Below are 15,853 nucleotides of genomic sequence, written 5' to 3'. Positions count from 1 at the left end.
AAAATGTGCCCCCACCTCAGGCTCTGGCCCCCTCCCACCGCAAAGTCTGGCTACACCCCTGGTATAGAGTAGCGCTTAGCAAGATGCTCACACAAATCCAAAATGTTGCCGATTAGAACCAATAATTGATTATCAGCACCCAATTACTGGCACTAATTGGCTCATTAGCCAATTGAGTTGCACACGCATCTCAGGATTGTGCAGAATTTTGTGTGCCATTTATAGAATCTGGGAGATAATTTATAGAATACTAAAAATTGTGTGCATCATTTTATGCACTTATGTGTGCCAACTTATGTGTGCCATCAACATGGCATAAGACAGACATATGTCAAAATTTAGGCAAACCAATGCCAACTTACGCTAATATTCCATCATGGAATCTTGGCGCCAATATGTTGTTATAGAATTGACACCAAGTATATAGTATTGGGGCACCTAAAGTGAGACACCAATTTATAGAATACTGACAAAATGATAAACATAAAATAAATGAAAAATCCAATAATCAACATGGGGAACTAAGCGAAATGAAAAGTTTTGACCTGCATACCTTTAGTGTATGTATTATAAAGATCAATGGTATGTATGACTGAGCAAAACATGAAAGTATTTTATCCCATGTTAGAAGGAGCTCAACACATATAGTCTAATAACCCAGAGTGGAGACATGTACTGTCTTGCATGTATTTTCTTTTCTTTGTTATATTGAGGGGCATTTTCAAAAAAAGTCTAACATCCAAGAAAAAACGGCCATCTCACAGCCATAATCAAACAGGAAAAAACATCTAGATTTCCTGTTCGATTATGGCTGTGAGAGGACATTTTTGCACTGAAAGTGTCCAAAATGAAATTTTCCAAAGTGAAATATCTAATGAACATCTGTTTGGCATCATTTTCAAAAATATGGCAAACGGATGTCCTTGCAGAGTAAAGAAGTAGCCTAAATGTAAATGTGATCGCTCCAGGACCTCAATAATACCTGTTGTACCTGAATGTACAATAGTTTTCACGCTTATGGGTGTCTTATTTAGATATGTTTCTGTTTCTGGAAAGCTCAGAATTATACAAAAACATTTTAAAAAGAGCTGAAGTGGAGCTTGAATCTGGGTCCGTTGGTTCACAGTCCACTGCACTTAGGGTTACCATACGTCCGGATTTACCGGGCGTTCGGACGGGTTTTGGCCAGCCTGCCCATTTGTCCGGATTTTTGGACAAATGGGCGAGCTGACGCTGACGTGCGGGCGGCGGACCTCCCCTCCCCTTACTCATGATCTTCCCTGGTGGTCTAGTGACGTCGGGGCAGAAAAGAGCCCCCTCTTTCCTGCCCGGCGCACTGCTCTGCATCCTGTATGCTGCCTGTGACGGTCTCAGCGAGATTCAAAATGGCCGCCGAGAATTGAAGTCTTGCGAGGCCGCTTCAATTCTTGGCGGCCATTTTGAATCTCGCCGAGACCGTCACAGGCAGCATACAGGATGCAGAGCAGCGTGCCGGGCAGGAAAGAGGGGGCTCTTTCCTGCCCCAAAGTCACTAGACCACCAGGGAAGATCGTGAGTAAGGGGAGAGGTGGTGACGGGGCCGGGGGAGGGGAGGTGAGAGTGAGGGGGTGACCAGGGGGAGAAAAAATGCGACAGGGAGCGGGGCGAGGCGCGACAAGGGGCGGGGCAGGTGTGGAAAGGGGCGGGGAGAGGGTGTGAAAGGGGCAGGGTGAGGGCATGAAATGGAGCGGCATTTTAAGTCATCCATCTGCTTTCAAACTGAGCACCATTGTGAACAATTAATTTCTCTTTTTTTTTTCTCTCCTTCAGGTTCATTTGATGTTTCCTGAGCATGTCCCTAAACCTTGCTGTGCACCAACAAAACTAAATGCAATTTCTGTACTGTACTTTGATGACAGCTCTAATGTCATTTTGAAAAAATACAGAAATATGGTTGTGCGGTCATGTGGATGCCACTAATTTAACAACAAGATAACTAAGAAAAGCAGGATTTTCCACAGAACTAAAATCGAAGCAAAAGACTTGCTGATTCAAAGGAAACTGGAAGTGGATTCCAGTTTTTTTAATCTCTTCTTTCATGTACAGTGTTATGTAAATACTAGTCTCTGTTATTTATTTAAAAGTAAACAGTGTTTTTTACGATGAACAGAATATCACTAGAATTTATTATATGAGCCCATGAAACTTCAGAAGGCCCTATTTCAGTAGGTCAGGCTAAGATCAATTTGATTTCATTTCAACAATTTCTTTTTCCAAATAAAATCTTTGTATATTTTTTTCCGAAATTAGGCAGAGTAGCCTTATTAAAGGAAATTGAATACATTTGGTTAGCTTGTGCCAATAAAAATGAGCACAGAATATTTATTTAGAAAAGGGCACTGAAAAAAGAACCTCTCCAAAATGGTTGCATAAACTCAATTTTTCTTTCTGAAGTTCTGCTCCATTAACACACGAAATGTTGAATTGTTAAAATAAATAAACAGCAAGAAAAGCTGAAAGATTGCACATAATTGTTTTAACTGTTTGCTTTATGAGAATCAGCGTAACAGTAGGAGCATGTTACCTCTTGGCTTGTGTTGAATCAAGTCGGTTCAGTGATGCAAGCTTCTGAAATGATTTCGAGCCAATCACTGCCATAGACACAGGACTTTCCAAATGAATACCAGTAAAAGTTGTAATACATCCTTCTTATCTCATAACTATCATTTCAGGTTGCCCTGTTAAGCTTAGGCACTGACACATGCTCACTTTCCAAATTTAGCATATTTTAGGGTCCCTTTTACAGACTAGCGGTAAGCCCAACATGGCCGCCGCCAGTAGTCCCACCCCGAGCATGCCCCATTTCCAGGGGAAAAAGAAAACCCCTGGAAATGGCTTGCGCAGTGGTAACCTGGTGGTAATCGGGCATCACCACATGTATCCCAGTTACCGCCGGGTTAGTGCGGGAGCCCTTATCACCACCTCAATGGGTGGTGGTAAGGGCTCCCCGTCGCGTGGCCATGAGGTAAGAATTCTCTTACCACATGGCTGTGTGTACTGGGGGCTTTTTTACCCACTGCGGTAAAAAGGGCCCTGACACACGGGAAAAATGGCACCCACCACCAGTTCAGGGCCTTTTTTCCTGCAGCTTGGTAAAAGGGCCCCTTAAAAAACTCATATGTTTTTTTCATGTATACATCAGGGGCGTAGCCAGACTTTGGCAGGAGGGGGGTCCAGAGCCTGAGGTGAGGGGGCACATTTTAGCCCCCCCCCCCTGGTGCCGCCACCCCCTCCCCTGCCATTGCCGACGATGCCACCACCAACTTTGCCAACCCCCCTGCCGACGACCCTCTCGAACCCTCTCCTGCCACCAACCCGCCGTCGCCTACCTTTGCTGGCGGGAAACCCCAACCCCTGACAGCAGAGGTCCTGTTCTTCTCGCAAAAGGCTTCCTTCTGTTTCTGACGTCCTGCATGTTGTACGTGCAGGAAGTCAGACCAGAACGAAGCCTTGCAGATCAGCTGAAACAGAAGGAAGCCTTTTGCGAGAAGAAGAGGACCTCGGCTGGCGGGGGTTGGGGTCCCCAGCCGGAAAAGGCAGGCAACGGCGGGTTGACGACGGGAGGAGGGGTCGAGATGGTCGTTGGCAGGGGGTCCAGGGCCAAATCTACGGGAGCCCAGGCCCTCCTGGCCCCACATAGCTATGCCACTGGTATACATGTAGAAACTAGGGGACCCTTTTACTAAGATGTGGAAAAAAGTGTTCTGTGCCAGTTTGGACACATAAAATTAACCCGCTGGGCCATTTTTTACCGCAGTGGGTAAAAGGCCTTTTTTTTTAAATGGGGCAGTAAATGGCCATGCACTAATATTAAAAGTAGTATGCAGCAATTTCCTGCCTGAGCCCTTAACGCCACCTGTTTACTTGGTGGTAAGGGCTTATGCACTACTCCTGTGGTAATTAGACGGTGCATGTTAATGTGGATGCGCTGCCAATTACCGCTGGGAATTCCCCCCACAGCAGAACATAGAAAATTATTTTCTAGCAAGGGAAGCAGTGCACCCTATCTTTTGAAACTACCGCAGGGTGCCCGTGCTATTCCAGCTGTAGTGTTGATTTAGAACACACTATCCAAGTGTTAGCCCTACCATGGCTTAGTAAAAGGGTCGCTAGGTGCAGAACTAAGCAATGTCTTATTCTGATGTCAGGTGTACACAGAAGAACTATGACTTGAACAGGAAACTGCCCTCTTCAGGTCTTCTTTGAACTAGCCTTGTTATTTGTTGGGCATAAAGGATTTCAGAAAGTGATTATAAATGTTATAATACTGTACACAAATGCAAGGTGGCCTGATCCCATTTAAATTAATACCACACCTACACAGCTCAATACATTGCTGAGAACTCAAGCAGTCTATTGTGTGCAAGTTATGTTCCACAGCATAAACCAAATTATATCCAATGGTCTTAGCAGTGCGGCTTTCAGTATTACAACTATATACCCAGGGGTCCTTTTGCTAAAGTGCGCTGAAAAATGGCTTGCAGTAGTGTAGACATGTGTTTTGGGCATACGAAGAATTATTTTTCAGCGCACCTACAAAAAATGAAAATTGCTGCCCATCCATTTTGAGTCTGAGACCTTTACCACAAGCCATTGACCTAGTGGTAAGGTCTCACGCGGTAACCTGGCGGTAATGGTCTGAGCACATCAAATGTCACTTGATGCTCGTTGCTGCCACACATCAGAAAATAGAAAATATTTTTCAGATGCGCGTAGTGGACATGCACCAAAATTGAAATCACTGCAAGGGCCACTCGGTAACAGGCGGTAACTCCAATTTGGTGTGCATTGGGCGTGCATAGGCACCTGCGCAGCTTAGTAAAAGGGCCTCCAAAAGACTTATAGCACACAAATCGTCACTGACCAATAGATCCGCAGTCTTGAATTTCTTCTAATAATGTTCTTAAATTTGTTCAAACAATTAACTATGGGGGTCTTTTTAGTGCACAGTAATATTTAGGGCGTGCTGAACGTCCCCCTGATCTTCACCGGAGCTTAAACATGCTTTACCAGGTAGCTGGTGTCTAAAGATCACAGGGACGTATCCTTGATACAACGCTTAGCGATGCATGTCGGATTGTCTAAGTCCTCAATATGACAATTTCAGCTTCATCTCTCAGATGAGCAGCATTTATATTTCAGAATTGATTAAAACATTGTTAATTATTTGAACAAATTTCAGAACATTATTAGAGGAAATTCAAGAATGCAGATCTATTGGTCAATGACGAGTTATTTATTTTATTTTTATTTCATTTGTACCCCACGCTTTCCCACTCATGGCAGGCTCAATGCAGCTTACATGGGGCAATGGAGGGTTAAGTGACTTGCCCAGAGTCACAAGGAGCTGCCTGTGCCTGAAGTGGGAATTGAACTCAGTTCCTCAGTTGCCCAGGACCAAAGTCCACCACCCTAACCACTAGGCCACTCCTCCACTTTAAGTCTTTTGGTATATAGTTTTAATACTGAAAGCCGCACTGCTGAGACCATTGGATCCCATTTAAATTAGTGGCAGAGTGCACAACTAGCTAATCAGTTGTATCTAAAGAACAATTTTCAAATTCCCTGCACCAGGGCCGGTCTTAGCAAGTGCGGGGCCCTATGCAGACCAATTTGATGGGGCCCCACCCTAGCTCCCTCCGAGCTGCTCCCTCTGAGCCACTCTCTCCCAGCTCCAAGGCCCCCTCCCCCCTAGGGCCCCCAGCTCCAAGGCCCCCCTCCCTGCTCCAAGGCCCTCCTCCCAGCTCCAAGGGCCCCTCCCAGCTCCAAGGGCCCCCCTCCCACCTCTCAGCTCCCAAGGCCCAGCTCCCACCTCCCAGCTCCAAAGGCCCCCTCCCACCTCCCAAGGCCCCCCTCCCTCCCACCCAACTCCCTCCCTCCTCCCTCTGAATTTTAAAAGTTACCTCTTCGACGTCGGGACGGGTTACAGCACCGGCAGGTAGCAGCAGCAGTCAGTGAAAAGCATGCGAACTGCTCGGCGCTTCCTTTCCCTCGCTCAGCTCTGGTCCCGCCCTCATTTCCTGTTTCCACAAGGGCGGGACCAGAACTGAACGAGGGAAAGGAAGCGCCGAGCAGCTCGCACGCTTTTCACTGACTGCTGCTGCTGCTACCTGCCGGCGCTATAACCTGTCCCGACGTCAACGCAAGGTAACTTTTAAAATCCAAAGGGAGGGGGGATTGGAGCTCAGGCTGTCGGGGCGGGGCGATTTCAGGTGCGCTGCGCGGGCCCCCCTTGAGCGATATGCCCTATGCGGTTGCCTCGGTCGCCTTGCCCTAAAACCGGCCCTGCCCTGCATTGTGGGTACTTTTTACCCAGTCTTTACGGTAATTTTCAGAATGAAAGTACACAAAGACTTTCACTTCCAAAACTGCACCAGGAATGATGTGTCTACAGACATTTTAATCTATATTCATTTTTCCCATGCATCGATCTCAAAATGTAATCTGTGCATATCATTTTCCTTCCCTTACCAAAACTTGACCTTGAAATGGAAATTCCTCCTTTGAATGTGGACTACATGTTCACATGTTCTGAAATTCCATGTGTGCTCTTAGCTGGATAAAAGGGGGGTGATTGTCACACAGACCTTTAAATTAAGGGTGTGCATTCGTTTGAAAGGACATAGGAAATGTCAATGATATATCCCATGATGTTCCATGTTATTGGCAAACTAAGGAGCCCTTTTACTAAGCTGTGTTGGCGCCTACACACATCCAGCATGCACCAATTTGAAACTACCGCCCGGCTACTGTGTGGCCCAGGCGGTAATTCAATATTTTATGCGCATCCGATACTCATGTTGGAAAATATTTTTTATTTTCCAATGCGCGGTGCTAACCGGGAGGTAATTGGCATTGTACTCGTGCTGATGGTTATCATCAGGTTAACACATGAGACCTTACCACTAAGTCAATGGGTGGTGGTAAGGTCTCAGACCCAAAATAAATGCGCACCAATTTTTATTTTACCGCACGTCCAGTTTTGGCAAAAAAGGCCTTTTTTTACAGGCGTGTTGAAAACTGGATCTGCGTGCATCTAAAACACATGCCTACACTAGGGCAGGGCAATTTTCAGCACACCTTAGTTAAAGGACCCCTAAAACAAGTAGAACCAGGGTAGTAAATACTGACAAAACCAATCAAAAAATTATGGGGTCCTTTACCAAATGATGGTAAAAGGTGACCCGCAGTGACGTCAGCACATGGGATTGCTGTGCAGAAGACCACTTTTACCACCATGGGTAAAAGGTAATTATCCTTAAAGGGCTAGTACATAAGTACATAAGTACATAAGTAGTGCCATACTGGGAAAGACCAAAGGTCCATCTAGCCCAGCATCCTGTCACCGACAGTGGCCAATCCAGGTCAAGGGCACCTGGCACGCTCCCCAAACGTAAAAACATTCCAGACAAGTTATACCTAAAAATGTGGAATTTTTCCAAGTCCATTTAATAGCGGTCTATGGACTTGTCCTTTAGGAATCTATCTAACCCCTTTTTAAACTCCGTCAAGCTAACCGCCCGTACCACGTTCTCCGGCAACGAATTCCAGAGTCTAATTACACGTTGGGTGAAGAAACTTTTTCTCCGATTCGTTTTAAATTTACCACACTGTAGCTTCAACTCATGCCCTCTAGTCCTAGTATTTTTGGATAGCGTGAACAGTCACTTCACATCCACCCGATCCATTCCACTCATTATTTTATACACTTCTATCATATCTCCCCTCAGCCGTCTCTTCTCCAAGCTGAAAAGCCCTAGCCTTCTCAGCCTCTCTTCATAGGAAAGTCGTCCCATCCCCACTATCATTTTCGTCGCCCTTCGCTGTACCTTTTCCAATTCTACTATATCTTTTTTGAGATACGGAGACCAGTACTGAACACAATACTCCAGGTGCGGTCGCACCATGGAGCGATACAACGGCATTATTGTTGGATTATTTGTAGTAAATAATTAGCAGATTTTAGTACACACAGCTTCAGCTTTAGAAATGTTAATTTCTTTCTTCATCTCTCTCTCATTCACCCCTGAATAATTCACTGCTGAGTCACTTTAAAGTTGAAGTAACAAAACATCTGTTTACTCACAGTTTGTAGTTAGATTATAATCAGACAGGCTTATATATACATATTACTATACATTTGTATTATCAGCTCCTTCCATGTGCTTAGATGGTAATGGATGCTCACACCACCATAGATCCTCTCAGGTTAGGAGAGATCATGAGCTCCATGTGCTCCATGTGCTGCATCTGCTGTGTCTAACCCCCACAGGAAGTTGCATAGCTGTGTGACCTCTCTAAGTAATTCACATCAGAGGTCACAGAGTAATCACAGAGAAATAATAGGTGACAGGCAATGCATGTAAAAATACAATTACATTCCAACAAACCCCTTCTCATGCATAACTGTCATGCAATTATTTATTCATACAAAGTCCAAGCTTTATACGCAGATTCACAAAATGTTCTCTGGGTAACGGTTTGGTCATGATGTCAGCTGTCATCTCACTGGTGTGACAATAGTGTAGACTGATGACCCCTTCTTTCGCCAACTCTCGCACGTTGTGGTATTTCGTTGCGATGTGCTTGGTGCGTGACTGAACCTTGTCATTCTGTGACAGTCGGATGCAGCTCTGATTATCTTCCATTATCTGGATTGGTCTCTTTTCAGCTATTCCAAAATCCAGCAAAAGTTTTTCAATCCACATCAGTTCTCTGCACGCTTCCGATACGGCCACGTATTCAGCTTCTGTAGAAGACAAACTCACAATACTTTGTTTATGACTGGCCCATGAAATTTGTACATTTCCATACATAAACACATATCCACTTGTGGATTTATAATCAGAATGATCCCCTGCCCAATCTGAATCACAGTAACATATTAGTTTTGGATTACTATTGGCTGAAATCTTTAATTTACAATCAATGGTACCCTTTAAATACCTTACCATCCTTTTAACTGCAGTCCAATCTGATTTGGTAGGTGAGCTGACCCTTCTGCTCAAAATTCCTACTGCATTTGCTATATCAGCCCTGTATGTGGTAGCTAGATATAAAAGCTTACCTATGGCTGATCTATATTGGATGTTATCTGGTAAAGGTTCTCTTACTGTTTCATCCTTCAGAAAATCAGTGATCATGGGAGTGCTTACAACTTGGGCATCTTGCATACCTAAACTTTCAATAAGCTCATTTATTTTCTGCTTCTGGCTTAGAAGATAAGAACCATCATTTTGTTTCTCAATTTCTATACCAAGATAGTATGACACATTACCAAGTTCTTTTATCTCAACATTGTGGTTTAAACACTTTACAATGTCCTTGTACTCTTGCTCACTTTTGCTTGCAATGAGCAGATCATCAACAAAAGCTAAAATGTATGCATATTGTCCATTTGTGCACCTAGTGTACAAGCATTTATCTGCTTCACCTTGCTTAAATCCTAAATTTGTCAATATTTCATGCAATTTTTCATTCCAACATTTTGCACTTTGCTTTAATCCATAAAGACCTTTGTTTAATTTACACACTAGCTGTCTTTGTTTTGTATTTATGAAACCTGTTGGTTGTTCCATGTACAAGTCTTCAGTTATATCTCCATGAAGAAACGCTGTTTTCACATCAATGTGGTTGACTTGCATGCCTTTTGAGACTGCAATGCTCAGAAGTGTTCTTATTGTCGTGTGTTTCACTACAGGTGCAAACACTTCATCAAAATCTTCTCCATATTTTTGAAGATATCCCTTTGCCACTAATCTGGCTTTATACCTTTCCACTTTTCCTTGTGCATTCCTTTTTAACTTGAATACCCATTTGCATCCTATAGCTTTCTTGCCAGGAGGTAATTTTGTAAGAATCCAAGTATTATTTTTATCCAATGCATCAATTTCTTCTTGTGCAGCTTTATGCCATTCAGCAGCTTCTTCTGCTGGCATTTTCTCAATCTCATCCCATGTTAAGGGCTCTTGAGCTTCTGCTGACTTTGTTAGGTAAGACAGTCTTGGGGGTGGAACACCTTTGTTTTCCCTGGATGAGCGTCTGACAACAGGTTGGTCTGACCTTTCCGCATCCTCTAAATCTGAGAGTCCTTCTCCAATTGATTCCCCTTCTCCAACTGTACTGTCTTCTTCAATGATCCTTTCTGTGTCTGTTTCCTCTGCCTGTTCCTCGTTAGATACAGATGAGTTGCTTTCAGACATCTGCCTTGGTATGGCATTTATATACACTGGCATGTCTATTATGGTTCTAGTTTCATATTCTGGATGATAAGGCTCATCTGGGATAATCCAGCCTTTATCAACCCTTTTGTTTTCATCAAAATATGTAACATGTCTTATGCCAACAATGCCAGTTTTCAGATTCAAAATTCTATATCCTTTGTGTCCTGGAGCATAGCCAACTAAAATGCCCCTTTCTGTTGTGGAATCCAGCTTATGCCTTCTTTGCCTTGGTACATGAGCATATGCTGTACTTCCAAATGTTCTTATGTGTGACAGGTTTGGCTTCCTACCATGCCATGTCTCATGTGGTGTGCGCTCAGCGCCTTTAGTTGGCATTCTGTTTTGTAGGTACACTGCTGTGAGAATTGCTTCCCCCCATAGTCTTTTAGGGAGATTGCTATCTGACAGCATACATCTGGTCATTTCCACAAGTGACCTAAATTTTCTCTCTGCAACAGAATTTTGCTCTGGTGTATAAGCTACTGTTGTGATATGCTGAATGCCTTCTTGTTCTAGAAATGTGCGCATGCTTTGTGAAGTGAACTCACCACCATTGTCGGTCTGAAGAACCTTTGGTTTTCTTTCAAATTTATTGCTCACCATGGCTACGTATTTCTTCAGCATGTCTGTGACTTGACTTTTTTCTTTCAGCAAATAGGCCACACAATATCTAGAGAAATCATCCAAGAATATTAGCACAAATCTGTTATTTCCCAATGATGGGATATTAAACGGTCCACATAAGTCACTGTGTATTAAGTCCAGCACTTTATTACTCCTATTTCCTGTGTATGCAGGAAATGAGGGTCTCACACCTTTTTGAGTAACACAGTCTATGCATTTCTCCATTTTACCAGCATCTGCACTTATCTGAATGCCAGTGGCTAGTTGCTTACTGTAAAGATCCTGGATCACCTTAGAATCACGATGTCCCAGGCGGCGGTGCCAGATTTCCAGACTACATTTACCATCATTCTTCCTTACTTGCGCCAGATGTGAGGCTTCACCTGAAATGCTCAGTTTATAAACATCATTATGCATAAAAGCTTCAGCATACACTTCATCATTTTTAGAGATTGTGCACTTACTGTTTTCAAAATGAATCGCAAATCCCTTCTTATCTAATGTAGATACACTAAGCATATTGCAAACTGCTTGGGGAATATACAAGACATCACTTACAGGAATTTCTTTAACTTCATTAGACACTTTGCATTTTAAGAATCCAATACCTTTTGCTTGGATCTTAGCAGTCCCTGCGTTTGCAGTTTTAAGAATACCTTCCTCTGGACACATTTCCTGAAAGAAATCCTTACAATTGGTTAAATGGCATGTGCTCCCCGAATCCAAAATCCAAGTACTTTCATTTGAATTATTATTTACCATAGTCAAAGATTTTTCTGCCATTAGAAAGCCCTTGTGTTTATCTTTGTCCTTCATACATTTCCTGGTTTGAAAATTCTTTAGTTCCATTGGCTTAGGTGAGCTAGAGGGAGTGTTTTGTGTTTCCTTACACCATTTAGATACATGTCCCTCCTTTCCACATGAGTAGCAAATCAGCTTGCCCTTGGGTGGAGTTTTCCCATAGCTCCGCCTTCCTCTGTTCTTTGCCAAGAAATTTGTTTCATTTCTCTCTGACTTGCTTTGAGAACACATCTCCTCAGAATCATTTATTATGCATTCCTGCCTTAGTTTTGATGTTGCCTGTTCAAAAGATTGCCCTTCAATGGCCTCATTTACAGACCTAAAAACATCAAACTTCTTTGATAGTGAGGTAAAAAGAAATGCTCTTTTCAATGCATCACACATGGGAATTCCAGAAAGTTCTAACTTTTGAAATGAAGACATAAGATACATAATGTGATCATTACATTTACTTTTATCCCTTAATTTGGTTTCATTCAACTCTGCCAGCCAAATTGGTTGCTGCTTTGCATATGTAGTTGCATACATAGTTCTCAGTTTATATAAAATGTCCTTTGGTGTATCTTTTCCCTCCACTAATATGGCTTGTTTCTCTGAGAGAGCTTCCAAAAGCATGCACTTCACATAATAGTTTGCATTGTCCCATTCAGCCATATTTTCATCTGTTCTGTCTTGGTCTAAGCATATATTTAATCTTTTTGCTCGAAGGAGACATATGAATCTTAGTTCCCACTGCCGATAATTAAACTCAGTTAATTTAGGCACCTTGAGAGAATAGAACAATGGTGAATTTCTTCCCTCAGCCATTTTCTTAGCCTTCTGTCTGCTGTGTGGGGGGAGAGAGAGACAGACTGAATCTTTCCTTTAAAACTTAAGAGAAAAAATGTGGCCTTTTTTTTCTGCCTGGTAATATTTCTCTTCTTTTTCAATTCCTGGCCCTGGGCCCATAACCCTTTTGTTGGATTATTTGTAGTAAATAATTAGCAGATTTTAGTACACACAGCTTCAGCTTTAGAAATGTTAATTTCTTTCTTCATCTCTCTCTCATTCACCCCTGAATAATTCACTGCTGAGTCACTTTAAAGTTGAAGTAACAAAACATCTGTTTACTCACAGTTTGTAGTTAGATTATAATCAGACAGGCTTATATATACATATTACTATACATTTGTATTATCAGCTCCTTCCATGTGCTTAGATGGTAATGGATGCTCACACCACCATAGATCCTCTCAGGTTAGGAGAGATCATGAGCTCCATGTGCTCCATGTGCTGCATCTGCTGTGTCTAACCCCCACAGGAAGTTGCATAGCTGTGTGACCTCTCTAAGTAATTCACATCAGAGGTCACAGAGTAATCACAGAGAAATAATAGGTGACAGGCAATGCATGTAAAAATACAATTACATTCCAACAATTATAACATCCGCACACCTGGACTCCATACCCTTCCTAATAACACCCAACATTCTATTCGCTTTCCTAGCCGCAGCAGCACACTGAGCAGAAGGTTTCAGCGTATCATCGACGACGACACCCAGATCCCTTTCTTGATCCGTAACTCCTAACGCGGAACCTTGCAAGACGTAGCTATAATTCGGGTTCCTCTTACCCACATGCATCACTTTGCACTTGTCAACATTGAACTTCATCTGCCACTTGCACGCCCATTCTCCCAGTCTCGCAAGGTCCTCCTGTAATCGTTCACATTCCTCCTGTGACTTGACGACCCTGAATAATTTTGTGTCATCGGCGAATTTAATTACCTCACTAGTTATTCCCATCTCTAGGTCATTTATAAATACATTAAAAAGCAACGGACCCAGCACAGACCCCTGCGGGACCCCACTAACTACCCTCCTCCACTGAGAATACTGGCCACGCAATCCTACTCTCTGCTTCCTATCTTTCAACCAGTTCTTAATCCATAATAATACCCTACCTCCGATTCCATGACTCTGCAATTTCTTCAGGAGTCTTTCGTGCGGCACTTTGTCAAACGCCTTCTGAAAATCCAGATATACAATATCAACCGGCTCCCCATTGTCCACATGTTTGCTTACTAAACACATTGGTGCAGGCTATTTGCTGGGGCAGCCCTTACCACCGCCTATTTAGGGCTCCAACATTAACCTGCTGCTAACCAGGCAGCACAGCGCCAGGAACACTCCAGGCACTAAGACATTAAAAATAAAACATTTTCTAGTACTGAAAACGGTGTGTGCAGGAAGCCAGAACTACCGCCAGGCTCCTGAGCGAGCTCGGCAGTAGGGCCAATTTTCCATGCGTAAACCCGGCGGTAACCCTACTGCTGGGTAGTAAAAGGCCTCCTATGTATAATGTTTCCTTAGAGCTAAGTATTAGTGACCCCTGCACCACTATATATATATATATATATATATATATATATATATATAACAGCTTTTAAAAAAAAAGAAACCTCAGAACTGCAGGATGGAGTCCCAGGATTATCGCAGGTTTCAGCCTGTAGTAAAAGCAGTTAGTTTAGCGGGGTTAAAAAAAGGTTTGGATGGTTTCCTAAAGGAAAAGTCCATAGACCATTATTAAAATGGACTGGGGAAAATCCACTGCTTATTTCTAGGATAAGCAGCAGAAAATGTATTGTACTTTTTTGGAATCTTGCCAGGTACTTGTGTCCTGGATTGGTCACTGTTGGAAACAGGATACTGGGCTTGATGGACCTTCAGTGTGTCCCAGTATGGCAATACTTATGTACTTATAACTCCACTAAGGATGGTAAATGTGATGTACACTTACATCCTGGAAGTCTAAGGTTTCTTTTCTTTTTTTTCTATGCTGTTATATATAGTGGGGTAGGTGCTAGTAGATAGCTCTAAGAAAACATTATACATAACTTTTTGATGCATTTTTTTAATGTGACATCAATAGTGTGCACTTTTCTAAAAGAAGGAGCGGTTTTTTGAAACAGTGCACACTGTTTGCAAAAAGTACACACTATTCATGAAGCGTGTGCATGCGTGAACCATCATGTATGCATTGTGAAGAAGGAGATAAGGGAACAAAGAGGAAGGGTACCAGCGGAGGAGAAGATAAGGCCCAGAGGGGGGGACAACCCAGATTCTTAGCTTAAGGAGTTCCACATGTCAGGAGAAGGCATAGATCATTTTCCCCAGAGGGCTGGAGGCAGGGTAAAAACTACGATTCCCAGCAGCCCTTGAGGAGGTCTTACAACAGAATCAAAGACTTCTTATCCCAGCAGCCTCCAGTGAAGCCCAAGGGAAAGGCAGGTAAAGGTGAAACACAAGACATGGTCGGGAGGCCAGGAATGGAGGGGGAGCCTCTAAACAGAACTAATCAGGGGGAGGAGGATCAGCTGGAGAATGGGTGGGGCAAGGAGCCCATGGAATGAAGGGGGAAGAAAAGGAGGAGGAAGTGAGGCAAGAGGAGCCAATGGAGATGGCAGCTCTGGCAAGATCCAAAGGTAAAAGGCTCAAACAGATGGTAACCGCTTGGTGCAGGGTCTTGGTAAACAAGGGAAGGCAGTGGCTATCGTGGAGGAGCCAGGAAGCGATGGGGTCAAGTGGGAGGAAGCCAGGAGATAGAGCTGGCCAGAAGAGGGAGGGGACCCCTGGGGGCTCTCTGTCTCTGAACTGCTGATGGGATTTCTAAACTGCCTGTTTGGAAGTGCTTGTTTTCTTTGAACTGCTTGTTTTTCTTTGTGGAACGTTTTTTGCTTTTGGAATTACTTATTTTGAATTGCATCATTGGGACTACTGAGATTCATGTCCTGTTGGTTTATGAACTGCATTTTTGAAGCTATGGAGATTCCTGAACTGCATAATTAAAAACTACTTTTTCTAAACTGTTTGTTTTGGGATTGCATTCTTGATACCACTGGGATAATTTCCCTGGCGGATATCTCGGGAGCTGTGCTGGAGTAGTACTGCTGACATACCTCTGGTCAGAGGGTACACATTGGAGGATTACAGGGAGTTGTACCTAAGTGGAATATAATATAGAAAACCTGGGCCGGAGGCCAGAGTTTTCCTGAGAGGAGTGGAGGGATCCTTCACAGCATGGATAGTGCATACATTTTTTTCTAAAAGCACATGCACTGTTCACAAATAGTGTGCTCTTCATGATTTTGCAAACAGTGCATACTTTTTTGAAACACTGCATGTTCTT

The 15,853-nt window shown here is 43.2% G+C and overlaps 1 protein-coding gene across 2 annotated transcripts in view; it reads left to right on the top strand.

Annotated features, from left to right (window-relative positions):
* BMP5 (bone morphogenetic protein 5) overlaps nt 1–2,481 on the top strand; it is a 155,694-nt gene extending 153,213 nt beyond the window's left edge. Inside the window, exon 6 of one of the 2 annotated variants that reach the window (XR_003941659.1) lies at nt 1,810–1,897. Coding sequence is in view for 1 of the 2 variants with exons in the window: in XM_030198981.1 (XP_030054841.1) it covers nt 1,810–1,959 (150 nt within the window). In the remaining variant the exon portion in view is untranslated. Of the gene's footprint in view, nt 1–1,809 lie in introns of both variants that reach the window. The other variant, XM_030198981.1, reaches the window with a different exon arrangement.
* The last annotated feature ends 13,372 nt before the right edge of the window (nt 2,482–15,853 follow it).

The sequence above is a fragment of the Microcaecilia unicolor genome, chromosome 3 (assembly GCF_901765095.1).
Source record: "Microcaecilia unicolor chromosome 3, aMicUni1.1, whole genome shotgun sequence".
Taxonomy (NCBI): Eukaryota; Metazoa; Chordata; class Amphibia; order Gymnophiona; family Siphonopidae; genus Microcaecilia; species Microcaecilia unicolor.
This window is presented reverse-complemented; position numbering and strand designations above follow the sequence as displayed.